The sequence below is a fragment of the Vidua macroura genome, chromosome 13, assembly GCF_024509145.1.
Source record: "Vidua macroura isolate BioBank_ID:100142 chromosome 13, ASM2450914v1, whole genome shotgun sequence".
Lineage (NCBI taxonomy): Eukaryota > Metazoa > Chordata > Aves > Passeriformes > Viduidae > Vidua > Vidua macroura.
The window spans coordinates 5041688-5056395 of NC_071583.1; the positions used below are offsets into that span (position 1 = coordinate 5041688).

The window sequence follows — 14708 nt, forward strand, 5'->3', positions numbered from 1 at the left end:
ATTCTGGCATGTGGTCTGGTGCAGCAGCATGTGGCCACACAGCCCCTGCACTGAGCTGCTCTCCACGTTTACACCTCATTGCAAAAAGAAACTTTGTAAAAAAATACTACAATACTCTTTTTTAAACAAAACCCATCAGGCTCACAGCAATACTGAGCCAGGAGCCTGAGCAGCTCTCCTGCACGTCTCTTTGGGCAGGGTCTCTGCCAGCTCCTGCCCGCCATCCTGACAGGGCCGCTTTTCTGAGCCAGTTTGCTCCTGCTGTCAGGCAGGGACAAACTTGCATTTTATTCAAAACTGGATGCAAGATCAGCCAGGTAAAAAACCAGCTGCTGCTTTGAAGATGTTTGAACACTTAGGCGTGCCATGTCCATTTGGGTTGCCTTAGACTATTACCGTTCTTTTTGTGCGGGAAGGAGGGAGATTCCTTTTTGTTCAGTGCTCCCTGATATCTGGAATTGAATCACAGTAGAAATACAGGGAAGCCTAAACTCGTGGGCTGGAAAAGCAGTAGCTGGGTGGTAGGAGTCTGGCTGGTGCACAGAGGTGCCTGGGTAATGAGATGTGATCAGAGCTGCACCTCTGCCTTCTACTAAAAAAAAAAAAAAAAAAAATCAGAAAAACAACATTGACCAGGCCAAGTTCTGCTCAGAGTCAGACAGGCAGCCCCTGGGATGCTCAGTAGTTTTCAGGAGCATTTAAGGATCTGACAACCTACATGGATGGGAAGGCTATTAAGAAAACATTAATTAGCTCAGGTGGACTTAATCATCTGGTTAAAGGGAACATACATTGCAAAACTTCCACAAAAACATTTTAATTATTCCTAATTGTTCTTCCAGCCCTCAAAAACCAGTTCCAGATTTCCAGATTTTTTTTTGCCACTCTTTTGTCTTTAAATATGCATGTAGTTTAGGTAAGATTGAAATTAGGAATTATTTAGGAACATGTCTGTACAGGGTAGGGAGTATTTGAAGGGAGCAGGATATCTCTAGAGCAGTGACGGTTTCCTGAGTGTTGCCTTTTGACCATGAGTTAGAAAAATTTCAGTTGAAGGAAGGTATTACTTTATTACTTTGTCCTTGTTTGTATTGAGTCCATTTTTTCCCCTCTTGTCTTCATGAATCCAAGTGCGTTAGGCAGAAAAGTGTAATGCTTTCATTCAGGATTATTTTTATGTACATCTGTATAAATATTACTGGCTCACAACTTACTCTGAAGCTGTTGATTTAATCACCAGCCTTTTTTACAAGGAGCTGAGTTAGGAGGGTTTGTCAGAGGAGGTGGTAGCTAAGGAGCTTATATTGCTCTTAAGTGAGATAGTTTGAGGACAGGGCACTTTTTGAGTTCTCAAGAGCAAAGATGTGTCTTGAGTACAATGCCAATTGCCATCTCTGCTGCTGTGGAACAGCAGAGGGGGGAGCTGGAGTTATCCCCGACTTTGGGCAAGGAGGCAGAGATGTCTTTGTGCTGAATGTACCCAGCTGCGAATGCTTGGGGCGGCTGTCAGCTTCTTTTGGGCTGGGATGGATCTCACAGGGTGGGGAGGAAATGGAGCAAAGCTCTACCCACATCCTGAGGCAGTTCCATGCGGGTTTTCTTAAAAATGCAAGCGCCTTTTTTTTTTTTCTTTTCTCGGCACTGGAAGTGATCCTGGTGTCGGATTTGCACAGACCCCCGTGTCCCTCTGCCAGGGCAGGAGGCTGCTCCAGGTGCTGGGGCTGCTGCTGCGTTTTGTCCTCCTGCCAAACGCGACCCTCCTCACCTTGGGACAGGTCCCCCTTCTCCCGCAGCCCTCAGGAATGTCGAGCGCATCCGGAGGGGAAAAACCCGAAGGAAGTGATAAAGGGGACGGGGAGCCATCCCCCGCCACGATAAGAGGCGCAGCAAGGCAGTTTTTTTTCCAGAGGTCATGTTTGAAGCACGCCCATGGTTTTTACGAGCGTGGGAGCGGGCGGCCGGGAACGCCGGGATGATGCTTCTGGTTGAACCTGTTGCCTCTGGGTGTGAGTCAAGGCTGGCGGGGCCGGGACACGGCACCGCGGGGACCCCGGGCAGCCCCCATGCCCCTGGCCCCCACAGGCACCCGGGGTGCTCCAAGGGGTGCAGCCCCCTCGGTCGAATCCTCCTCGTCCCCTCCGCTGTTGGGTTTTCCCTTTATCTGGGGAAAGGGGTGTGGGAGGCGTCGCAGCGGAGCGGGTGGGTGGTGATGTCAGGCGTGTGTCAGCAGTGGGAGGCGAAGCTGCCAAAGCAGAGCAGCACGACGGAGGGGACGGCACGGCCGCCTCGGCTCTGCCCTGCCCATGCCGCCCCTGACACTGCCCGGCGGGGCCGGGAAGCCGGGATCGGGATCGGGATCGGGATCGGGATCGGGGCTGCGGCGAGGTGAGTGCGGGACGCGGGGAAGGGAAGCAGCCGCGGCTGTGCCGGGATCCCGGCTGGGATCGCTGCTGGAGCACCCACGGGCGCCTGTTGCTCCGTGTCCTGGCAGACTGCTTGGGCTGTTTCCTTTTACGTTTTTGTAAATGCATTTCTTTTCAAAGTTCAGTGCAGAGTTGTAGAGAGGCGTTTCTGACAGCGGTGTGGCTGGGCAGGAGGGCTGTGAAACAAACATAAACTTACTTAAGCAGCAGAGGGAAGCTTCCACAATCGTCTAGAAAATAATTTATTAATTCTAGTAAATTGCATTTCCACTTGGCTTCACTTTTTCTACTGCAGGTTCTAATAGTCAGTTGTACTCCTAGGAAAGTTTTAATTAAACAGAGGCAGAGGCTGCTGAAAGAGCCACTTTTCCCCCCGAAACACAAATGTGCTGGGTTATGTTTCATTGTGTTACAAATGTTTCAGATGTATCACAGCCTAATGCGTCATTTTTTACAAAACCCGAAGTGCTTCTGTACTGGGAGGTAGCATGGCATGTCATGTTTTGGCAAAGGCCAGCGGGAATGTTGTGTGTCCTGGGGGTTTCTGGTGTGGTGGCTGCACCCTTGGAGGCTTTGGAAAGACTCCAGTGAGGGAAGGAGGGAGTTGCTGTGAAGGTCTGGGTGCCTCAGCTGGATCCCTGGTGTCCAGGGCTGATCTCTCACTGAGCCCTGTCCCTGCCTGCCCAGCTGGATGGAAGCACCTCCGCTACCTCCGTGTGGGCTGCAGCTCTGGCAAGCAGCTGATGTAAACTGCAGCGTGCTGCTGCACCTGTGCGGCCCTTCGTGGTCAGGGGGACATCCCTGGGGACACCCTGTGGGTCCCCGTGTGCATCCAGGCACCCTGGCACTGCTGGAGAAAAGGGCAGGAGGTGGTGCTGCCAAAACCTGCGAGGCTGGGCTGGGCAGATGCAGCCCCCAATGGCTCATCCCCAGGGGGTGGCTGATGCTGCTGTGAAAGGAGAGCAAATTCATATGAAATTCTGATCCCACGGGTGCAGCTGCCAAGCCCCAACTGACTTTGATCTCTTCTCCCAGCTGGCACTTTGCAGGAAATATGTGGGTTTCCAGCAGGAGGATGTGCTGGGGGTGGCTTCCTCCTGTAGCTGCTGTTGTTCTGTACATGCTGTACCTCTGCTCCAAAATGTCACACTGGGTGTCTCACAGAGTGTCTTCACAAGAGAAAAGTCTTGGTTTTTCCAAGCTGCTGCCATTCCCTGGAGATGCTCTGACTCAGGGAAGTAGACCATAGCTGTCTATACAATTACTTTGTAAAGAGATTTTTGTGTTTAATCAGAGAGAAAATTACTTTAGCTGCCCTGCCAAGATCTCTGGGAACTTCTAGCAGTGAAATTAAATGTGCTATTGAAGGAGGCAGATGTTGTCACTGGCAAAATCCTCAATTTGCAACACATTGTCTGTAAGAGTGTGAAATTACTGAGGGGGCATCCTATATGTGCTTCTTTTAATTGATGTTATGAATGTAGTTACTGCTCAGTCCATGCATAGCTGAGGATACACAGGAATTGTAATTTGCTGAAATTATATCACCTTAGGGTGAAAGGCCTGGTGATTTAGTGACCATGTTCTGCTTCTCTCTCCCAATTCTCCTAGCTATTTCAATGGAAACAGCTGGAAAATCTCTATTTCCGTGAGAAGAAGTTTGCTGTGGAAGTGCACGATCCCCGCAGGTGAGGCTGGAGGAGGCAGTTCTGTCATCGGGGTTAAGCTTTACCCAGAGTGGGAACTCATCATCACGTGCTGGAGGATGGGGTGGGAGGTGCCTCAGAGCTAACACCTGAGTTTACTCTGGGCTTTGGGACTGATCCTGATCCAGTGTTTGGTGGGGCAGACTGGGGCTGTCACAGCTCTGGGTGCCTCTCAAATTCCCTGTGTGTCCATTCAGGGAGTTCTTGGAGCAGGGGGAGGACTATTTGTCATGGCCAAATCTGCAGCAGCACTGGATGATGGGATGAAGGAAGTCTGAATTTTTGCATCCCTAAAATAAAGGCTGAGCCTCACCTGGTTAAGAGAGGGGCATTGTGGACTTTAAATCTCAAACACCTGTCTTGAAATTGCATTTCTTTTCACCTCCTCAGAATTTCAGTGTCAAGAAGGACCTTTGGTCAGAGTGGGCTGGTGGTGCAGACCTGGTATGCAAACACTTCCCTGATCAAGTCCATCTGGGTGATGGCAATCAGTCAGCACCAGTTTTACTTGGACAGGAAGCAAAGCAAAGTAAGTTATGAGGCATTTTACTGCAAGCATGGGTTTCAACACCTTTCCTGTATATCCTTCAGTGTATGTTTTTCCATGGATGAACTACTCTCCAGAGAAAAACTACAAATAGTTTTTGTCAGCTTTTCGAGCAGTCTGTTAGTGGTGGTGTTGGTATTTGATCTATTTTAGCCTGCCTGCAGTTAAGGCCTATGGAAGTGTAATCACGGAAGAGGGAATTCCCATGTCTGGGTGTCTAATCTGCCTTTTCTTTTGTCTCCTTTCCTGTGTTTGTTTTGAAAGCTGAAGAGACTTTGAGCTGGGAGATGGTTCAGGTTTTGGGGGAGAGGGGAAGGGAATGCCAAACAGCCCTTGCATACCACAAGCAACCTGTGTGATGCTGTTGCTTTAGCCCTTAATTTTGTGGGAGATTATGTGTGAAATGTCATCTTCTGTGATGTGTTCTGAAGTTAATTAGAGGTAACTCAGTGAGGCTGGATTTTTTTTTTTTAATTCCTTCAGGCAAAAATTCCGTCAGCCAGAAGTTTGGATGACATTGCCATGGATCTGACAGAGATGGGAACTCCAAAAGTATCAAAGCTGGTGACCTTGGAGGCCAAGAACCAGCTTATTATGGCCAGCAATGGCAGTTTAATCTCATCAGGTAATACTGAACATAAATGAAGTAGCCAGGTTTAATGGGGCTTGTGTTTGTTAAAAGGCAAATGAGATTACCGTACAATGAAAATGGCCTTTACCTGGAAATCCTCTGATACAGAGTGTTTTCCAGGCTCTCAGGATTCAGAGGTCAGTGAAGAACAGAAGAAGGAGAAAATTATGGAACTAAAGAAGAAAGAGAAACTCCTTCAGGAAAAACTGCTTCAGAAGGTTGAGGAGCTGAAGAAAATCTGCCTGCGAGAGGCGGTGAGAACTGCACCTCACTCTGGGGTCGGGCAGGTGGGAGCCCTTTTCTCCCACTGGGCCTTACCTGGAGCCCTCTCTGTTGTTCCCCAGGAGCTGACAGGCAAGATGCCCAAGGAGTATCCTCTGGGTGCTGGAGAGGAGCCTCCCCAGGTGAGGCGGCGCGTTGGCACCGCGTTCAAGCTGGACGACAACCTGCTCCCCAGTGAGGAGGTGAGCGTGGCAGCTTGTTAGCACAGCAGGGCTGGGGTGGCCAGAGCAGTGGCCAAAGCCACTTGTAGATAATCCAGCTCTTCCCTGGGTGTTTTTAGAGGAGGCAGCTGGGGCAGTTGCTTGTGTGGAGTGGGAAATTTTGGTGGGTTCTGCCCTTCTTTCAGCCGTGCTTTGAACTGACCAGAAAAATTGGCTGTTTCTAAAGGCCTTAAGTTGACCCAACCTGATTTGGCCACGGCTGTGTGAATTTTAGTGGATATTTTGCTGCTAATTGGAGAAAATCAGATGCATAATGCCATCTGGCAGCCCATGGCTTTTCTGGAGCATTGACTTCTGTCATGTTGGGATGGCGTTTGAACCCAGAACGTGGCAGGGGTGTGCTCTGTCCCCCTTGCAAAATCATCTGTCTGTGAGCATAGTTTTGTGACAGGTGACAGGAGGAGGAGTTTTACCTGTGGCTTAATGAAGGTTCCACCTGAGTAAAAGCTCCCTGCATTGCTCAAGAAGCTAAAATGAGCTTTGCTGGCAGGGACTGACTGGAGTGATAGGGTAATTCAGATGTTTGCAGTTTCTGGATACACTCCATTCCTCCTCATTCCTTGTGAGATTTGTTAACAAGCTGTATCACACAAGTAAGTAGGTGTTGGGCACTTGGCATCTGTCTTTCACCAGAAACTCACTGCCCTGCCTCACAGGGCTGGTGTGCTCCTTGTCTGCAGCAAAGTGATTTTGTGGACTGCTTAAATGCTATTAAACCAAAATCCTGCTGACCAGATTTAATAACGTGTTGCTTAGCACTTCTGCAGTGCCTTTCATCTGAGCTTCTCAAAGTAGTTTACAAACAATTAATTAAAGCCTGAAACTCTGTCTTACGTAGGTATGGTGATACCAATTTCCATTTTTATATTCTCCGAAGTAGGGAGAGATTTTGAACGATGTTTTCAGGGTTGGACTCATAGCAGGAGGTTTAGCAGCCTAAACCTGAATTTAAGAGCCTGTGCTAGTTATGTCATCTGGGCTTCAGAACTTTGCACCTTACCCAAGAGATCTCAAAATTGTACCCTAACCAGCAATAAGATCTAAGACTTTCATATGCTGAGATTGTCTTGTGTATGAACTTTGTTATTTCTGTATTTTGTGCTCAAGATTTCACTTCATCACCACAAAGATAGAACTTTTTAAAAATTATTTTCATTGATAATTTCTTCTGGGAGTACAAGGAAATAACTCATCTCACGACTCTGCAGGATCCTACTTTGCAGGACTTGGAGAGCAATTTTATCATACACCAAAAGCTGGTGGAAGCTGCAAAGAAACTTGCTAGTGAGCCAGACCTCTGCAAAAACGTGAAGAAGAAAAGAAAGCAAGAGTATGCTGATGCTGTAAAAAAGCTGCAAGAGATCGAAAACTCCATAAATGAATACAGAATCAAATGTGGCAAAAAACCAACCCAGAAATCAACTCTGGCTCTACCAGGTAAGAGAATTCCCCGTGTTCTGATGCAAACAGGAGGGAAACAGAGCAATTTGGTTTACTTAGAAACTTTGTTTACATCTTCTCTATATGGTTTTTATCTTCTCCAAGGCAGTTAAATAAGAAAAAGATGAAACTGCTGCATCTGATAAACGCAGTGCACTGCTGTAGGCTGAGGGCAGAGTAGGCCACAGTTTTAGGAGCAAGCACAGACATGTTCCAGCACCAGGTATGGGCTGAAGGTGATGTGCACAGAAAGGCTGGCAGCAACACCTTGGGTGAAGCTTTTCTGATGCCTGAATTCCTGGTGTGATGAGTGCAGTTGTACATCTGAGCTGCCACATGCAACATCTCTCCCCCGTCCCTCCCGCGGTGCTTCCGTTCCAGCAGAAATAGAGCAGGCAGGGTTTTCTGCAGGATGGAGGACATTGCTTCTTGATTCAAAATTCCTGATTTCCCACAAGTCATAAGTTCATAAGTTCAGGAGTTCATGAATGCAATTAGTAGCAAACAGATTTTTTTACTAAATCCATTTGCCACTGATGAGCACAGTAAAAGCAGATATTCTCGGCCCCTCCATTCTGAGAGTGCCTTTCTCCTAAGGGAAGTGAGATTCTTGCTGCTTTGTAGGATAATGTGTGAAAACCTGTTAGTATCCAAGCCAATTGAAGGAGTTTTGGATCCTTACCCCTGACACACCACGGCGTCACTGGGCTATCCATCATCACAAAGCCATTATTCTGAAAGGCTGATGATCGGCATTTAATGTGGCCCAGCTTGTTCCTGATTGACAGAGGGGAGGGAAACATCTGTTTTTCCAGTCTCTTGCTCACCAGCCTGGATACTGATTGTGGAAGGTCCTGTATTTCCTGGGGCACCTGGTGTGTGGTAATGACCAGGAAGGCTGGTGAGCAGAGAGATCCATCCATCCATGGGTGCCACTGTTGTTGTTGGCAGTTTCTTGCCCTGTTGTCCAAGCCAGCAGTCAGGAGCTGCATTCCCTTCCAGTCCCAGGCTCTCACCCTGCAGCATGTATTTGTTTACCTGAAGCAGAGCTGTCCCCTGCTTCAGTAATTGATTTTATGTGTAACCTTGTCATGGTCACCAGCGGTGCTCTCGAGCTCCAGGTCTGGGTTTCAGAAGGCTGAGCAATGATGAGTCACTTGAGTCTGTGAATTACTTGTTGGAAGTAATATGCTAAATAGTCCCATTGATTTATTGAATCAAACCATAGCTGTTTCCATCCCAGCCCCAAGGATAGGAGGTGAAGGACATACTGCACTGCTTTCCGTGTTCCACTTTCTCTTCCCTTTCCTCTCTCTCTAGCCCAGAGTTTCTTCCTCCATTGCAGGGAGTTGCACAGACCTGGGATTTAAATTCAGATATGTCACCATATCGGAATATGTCAGCATTGCACACCCCCCCTGAATCCAGCACTGTAGCTTGAGGCTGGCTTTTTTCTTTTCCTCAGCAGGCTTTGTTCCTCCCCACACTGGGCCCAGTTCCATGTTTTACCACCCTGTGGTCAAATCCACATTAATCAGCTCCCCTGGAGCTTTTTCCCAGTGTCAGGTTGCAAGCAGAGCTGCAGCCCATCCTCGGTGGTCTGACAAGTCCCCCCAGGGCAGGGGCCAGTCCTGATTTCTGCTAGTTTTGAACAGCTGCTCTATTTACATTTTTACATTCTTGTAACCAGAGCTTTCCTGGCAGCAAATTGTGACAGCAGGAGCAGTGTACATTGCACGTGCTCATGGTGGCTCAGGGCACAAGCAGGTGTCATACACAAAGTGGCTGCCACTGTCATTTTTCTGCTGCTTCCTTTCTCTCATGCTTGAAGATTCATGGAGGTTTTTACCCCACCAGTGCCATATCTTGCCAGAAACAACCTAGAGATTGAGCTGTCTGTGGGTTAATTATCTCTAGTTCAGCCTCATTTCTCTGCTGCTGGTGGTCTGCTCCAAACCTGAGTGAGGACAGGCTGTTTCTCATTGTGTAGCATCAAGGTGAGACAGGTACAGTGAAGTGTTGTGAATAAGCAACAAAATGCAAAAGAAACAAAAAATTAGTATGCCCATGCAACAGTTCCCGTTTTCTGTGTTGCTGGTATTTGCAATACCTTGATGGAAATCAGTGGAATTACTTTGGATTGATCTTAATTTAATTGAAACAGGATCTGTATACTGATGAAACATTCAAAAGTGAGTGCCAAATTTTAAAAGGCTTTTTGTACCTACCTGGTGGGGTTTCAGGTGTACCTAGAGGAGATTAGCTGCTAACAGCCAAGATCTACATGTCTGTGTAGGCTCCTGACTCCTACTGAAGCACCAAAACACCCTGTGAGATCTGTTGGAAGTGGGGTGGAAAACACCTTGTAAATCTTGGCCTGACTCCTGCTGCAGATTAAAAAATGAAAAAAAAAAAAAAATCTTCTTTGATAATTACCTGGGTCGCTTGCTGAACTGCAGTGAACACACAGAGTGATGATGTACCAGAACTGTCTTCAGGCTGTGGGGGCTAAAGAGTAAGGATTGCAGTGTTACAAGTATCAGCTGGCTCTGAAACTCTAGAAAATAAACTGTATTAAGATATTTGTAAGTTGATGTTGACTCTTTTATGCTTAAAGTGTTTGTTTTTATTCACAGATGATATAATTCCATCCGAGAGCAGCTCCCTGTCAGACACAACCACCTATGATGATGGTATGATGTTTATCCTTTTTTCCTCCTGAGAAGTTTGTCCATTCAGAGACATTTCTTTGACTTAATGTCCTTTAGTATGTCCCATCCCTGGAAGTGTTCAAGGCCAGGCTGGACAGGGCTTTGAGCAAAACCTTTTAGAGGAAAGTGTCCCTGCCCATGGCAGGGAGTTGGAATGAGATGAGCTTTAAGGTTTCTTCCAGTACAAGTCATTATATGATTCTATAATTTTGGTGGCTTTTGATGATAAATTACTTTATAGCAGAGGAAAAAATAGCTACTCAGGAATGTCTTTCCTCCTAATGGATTAGTTTTTGAAAGTTTCTGCTCTGTGAGCTGACCTGAGTCATCTTTAGAGAAGGAAGTTGGTTTTAACATGACCAGCCTGCAAGCTGAGGACACTGTGAGAGTCAAATACGTTGTCCCTAGGGCCTGGCCTAGAACTGAAGGACTTACAAATTGGAAGAATTAGCCCAGCCCTTCTGCCCTCACAGCTACCATAAAACTTAGAGAAAGGTGGAATAGTCACAGATACTAATGCTCTATTTACGTTTATCTGTTCCCTAGTGAGCTTGCATCTTGCATGGGTTGGTGTTTGCTCAGCTTACTCATTTCACACACACACCCACAGACACACTCACACCCTGTTCCACAAGGTGGAAAGGACTTGGCCTGCCTCTCCCTTAAACTGGATAATCGTCATTTGGGGACAAACATCATCTAAATTATTACTCACTTTTCCATTCAGTCCTGATTCTGATCTCACTTTGTCCCAGTTTTAGACTTGTACAAACCAGGTGTTTTAAAATGGATATTTTAAAATGCTATAAAATGGATTTACACCTGATTTCTGCATGTACAAGTAGAAGTGGAGCCAGGCTTGTGAACATGTTCTCTGTGATGCTCTTCCTGCATTTAAATGTATTAGTTGGAGTTTCCTGTTGGCTCTGTCGGGACCTGGTTGTGCCCTAAGCAAAGTGAGAACAAGGATCAAACCAGCATCTTCTCAATTGCCTTCAGCCAAATGTGTCTGTCAGTTGTCTTTGCTCATTCAGTCGCTTTTGAAGTCAGTCTCTTTCAGGTTGTGTTTCAGAACTAATTCTTAAAATGTCATTTTCAAGCGCTGGAAGGTGAGTGAGAGGAACTGGCCTTTGCAGAGGCTGAGCTTGTCTGCTTGGCTCTGGAAAGGATTGTTCTGCAAACAGATGTTTTCCCAGGAAGTTCCATTCTGTGATCTGGCACAGCCCCAAGCTGGGTGTAGTCTCCATAGGAGTCAGTGCTGCTGGGATCTGTAGGAGCCTCCACGATGTCCTGTCTGTATGGAGAGAGCTCAGTGCAGGCAGGAAATCTTTTCTAGATCCACAGCTCCTGTCATTGTCTCTGTACTGCAAAGTGCTTCTCCTTAGGGGCCACAGATTTGCACACAGGGCAAAAATATCACAGATTTTGCTCTAACAAAGTGCAAATTCCTTTCCAACAGTCAGTGAATCACTTCCTGCGGCAGCACAGAGACCCAGCTCTGCACAGCTTTCGCCAAGACTTCCCCCACCAAAGTCCCTTGGCGTGGAGAGAATTCATCTCAGGAAGTCATCCATAAACGAGCAGCTCTTGGAAAGCAGACACTCCAGGTAGGCACACCCCACTGCTGCTGCACTCTGCACCTGCTGGCATGAGCTGCATCCTGACCCTGCTGAGCGTTCCAGCAGAGCCCACTGCCTCCTTACTCTTCTGGGCTTACAGGGTTTGGGGATGGGAGCTGAATTTCCTGGCTAGGAGCAAAAGTGTGTATAAGCAGTTGACACAGTGTCTCAAACCAGAGTAGTGTAGTTTTTGTGAAGAGGGTTGAGACAGGTGAGAAATACAACAGCAAGGGCTGCATTTAAGGAGTTGCGCTGTCATTCTTTGTGTCAGTTTCTGGGTTTTTTCAGTGTTCATTTAACAACTTGTCATTTTCCTGATGACTGTGTTTAGTGGATTCAGGCAGCACCAAACCCTACCCATCCGTTCTGATGGTATCAGTATTTCAGCAGGTGCATTATCAAAGCAGACATAATTCATGTCTGCCTGATGGAGAATTCTCTGTTTACAAGCAGAGTTCCTGGGATTCAGACAGCTTCCACCATTAGTGTCAGCTGTGTGCCCATCCCAAATCAATGGTATTTGAGCACTTTATGAGCTAGAACAGCTCTCTGGAGCACATCAAGAGCAGTAGGTTTGCAGGTGATTGTGACATCGTGTCAGATCTGGTGCTAGCTAGCAGCTGTGCCCACTGTATGGATTCCCACTGATCCTGAGATTTCTTGGGCTGTCTTGTTTGAGCAGGCTGTTAAAGACACACTTAAGAGAGTTTTAGAGTTTTGAGCAATGCCATGCCTTGCTTTTTTTCTCATCTGTCCCTCAAGAGTAGCAGAACACCCCTCCACATGAAGTTCAGAAGTCAAATTATAGCCACATGTACACATTCAACTGTGATGTGCTTCGTTTGAAAACCTAATTAATTTACCTCTCTGTTACCTGCTGTCTCTCCTCAATGGTTCTGTCCTTTGGCAGCACCTTGTCCTTCTGATCATCCTGTGAAGACCTCCCTTGAACCACAGGAAAGGGTTGAATTTTCTTCCTATTTAACAACTGGGTTTCTCACACATCGAGTTACGTTTGTTCCGCCCTTTCTTTTGTTTCTCCAAGGCTTCAGGTGCCTGTAGTCGGTGTGCTGTGACTTGTGGGACGTTTAACCTCACTGGCCTTGTCTCCTTTGCTACAGGGACGTGCTTTCGACGCACAGCAGCCCCTTCCGCACGCTGGAGCGGCCGGCGCAGCCGCAGGGCGGGAGGAGCATGCCCACCACCCCCGTGCTCACCCGCAACGCCTACAGCAGCAGCCACCTGCAGTAAGGGACCCGTGCTTTACGTGCCACACCTAGCTGGGGAAGCACAAGAGTGAAAACAAATGGTGTTAGGAGGGCAGAGGGTGGTTCGCCGTGCAGTTTTCCCACAGCAGGGTCAGGTTTTCAGAATGTTGGTTAGAGACATTACTATGGGAAGCCAGCTGTAATATGAGCTCCATCTGTGCTATTAGACAGCTGGCCATCCATGCTGGAGAAGGAGAGATGCTAAGAATCTTAGAATGTTATCAAGAGCTCAAGGTTTGTAATGCAGCCTTGAGAGACAGATCCAAAGGAAACCCATCTTCCCATGTTCTGCTCCAAGCTCATTACTTGTGTAGGCTTTTCCTTTCTAAAAGCTGAGGGAGCCCTCCTGTAAATCATTACCAAATGTGTGTCTGTGACCTTAGCGCTCAGTGTGTCCCTGTCACAGATTAACCTCGCTCAGCCTGACAGATTATTGTAAGGCAGATCTCCTACTGTTGCAGCCAATAAAAAATTCAGCCAAACTGATTTCTGTGCATTGCAAATGCTCTGTGTGGAAACACAAGGCAGGATTTGTGTTGTGCTTGGATTGGGGAGGCAGCTGACCTGTCCTTGTGTGCTCTCCCCAGCTCTGTGTGTATATTTGTGTGAGACTGCCTTTAACCAGCCAACATCTGTGTTGTTCTAGGCCAGATGTTTCCCCACACCACTGCCGGCAGCGCAGCGGAAGTCTGGAATCCCAGACCCACCTGCTGTCCGAGACTCCTGCTGAAAAGACAACCTTCTCCCTCTCCAAGTCCCAGCGGAGCAGCAGCACAGAGATCCTGGACGATGGATCATCCTACACCAGCCAGTCAAGTGCAGAGTATTACTGCGTGACACCCACTCCCAATCCCTATTACACCACTCAGACTCTCGACAACAGGACCAGGGGTCGAAGACGGTCAAAGAAACACAACATTTCTGCTGCAAGTTCAGGAAGCATGCCAAACCTGGCCCATAAGGACGTCCGCAGTGGTGTCTTCCATAAAAGTCAGGAGCAGCCTTCCTCAAATTACTATATTTCTGGATACTCCCCGTACACGGAGCCTGACGTTTATTACAACGGGGGATACGTTTATGAGAGTGACACGGAGGGGCAGTACAGCGTCAACCCCTCCTACCGCTCATCGGCACATTACGGATACGAGCGGTACAGGGAATTCCGGTCCTACCACGAGGACGAGGTGGACAGAGTTCCACACAACCCCTACGCAACCCTGAGGCTCCCGAGGAAGCAAGTTGCTAAAACGGAGCACATAACCAAAAACATTCACAAGGCCTTAGTTGCAGAGCATCTCCGTGGCTGGTACCAGCGTGCCTCCAGCCAGAAGGAGCAGGGTCACAGCCTGCAGGCAGGCTTTGAGTCTGACAGAGGATCTCAGAGGAGCTTGGGCTTCGCTGGTCTGCAGACGCCGTGCTCGCCGAGCAGTCGGGTGTCGTCTTTCTCTTCGGGTAATGTCTGATTTCATCTGTGCCCAGTGTTTTTCCAAGTCCCTGCTGTGCTTTCAGTTCTGCCCCCTGTCACTGCCTCAGTGAAGCCAGGCCAGAGCTCTGTCCTGAAAGGTGGATGAGGAGCCAAGTAGGATCTTGTTCTGTTCTTAGAAGGAAAGTCTTGCTTGTTGTCTTCTCCGAAGGGAAAATCAGCCTTTTGCTCTTTGTGTAAGCACGGTAACCCAGAGAAGGACAAAGAGCATTTGAGTTTGACAGGTATATTTAGCAACTAGAAACAGTGTACAAAGCTTCATGCCATGTAAATGCAGTGGCTGTGATGGCTTTCAAAATGCAGTCCAGTGAGCATCACTGACTGTGTCAGAAAGCACTTGAAAAGCTACAGAATGCCACCTGTACAGTGCTTGCCTC

At 47.7% G+C, this 14708-nt stretch overlaps 1 protein-coding gene across 1 annotated transcript in view; it reads left to right on the forward strand.

Annotated features, from left to right (window-relative positions):
- Positions 1 to 14708, forward strand: part of FRMD4B (FERM domain containing 4B) — a 124707-nt gene that overhangs the window by 106615 nt on the left and 3384 nt on the right. Inside the window, exons 12-21 of the mRNA XM_053989626.1 lie at positions 4035 to 4111; positions 4520 to 4658; positions 5160 to 5301; positions 5428 to 5561; positions 5652 to 5771; positions 7019 to 7247; positions 9887 to 9943; positions 11421 to 11568; positions 12702 to 12827; positions 13495 to 14300. Coding sequence (XP_053845601.1) covers positions 4035 to 4111; positions 4520 to 4658; positions 5160 to 5301; positions 5428 to 5561; positions 5652 to 5771; positions 7019 to 7247; positions 9887 to 9943; positions 11421 to 11568; positions 12702 to 12827; positions 13495 to 14300 — 1978 coding nt within the window. The remainder of the gene's footprint in view (positions 1 to 4034; positions 4112 to 4519; positions 4659 to 5159; positions 5302 to 5427; positions 5562 to 5651; positions 5772 to 7018; positions 7248 to 9886; positions 9944 to 11420; positions 11569 to 12701; positions 12828 to 13494; positions 14301 to 14708) is intronic.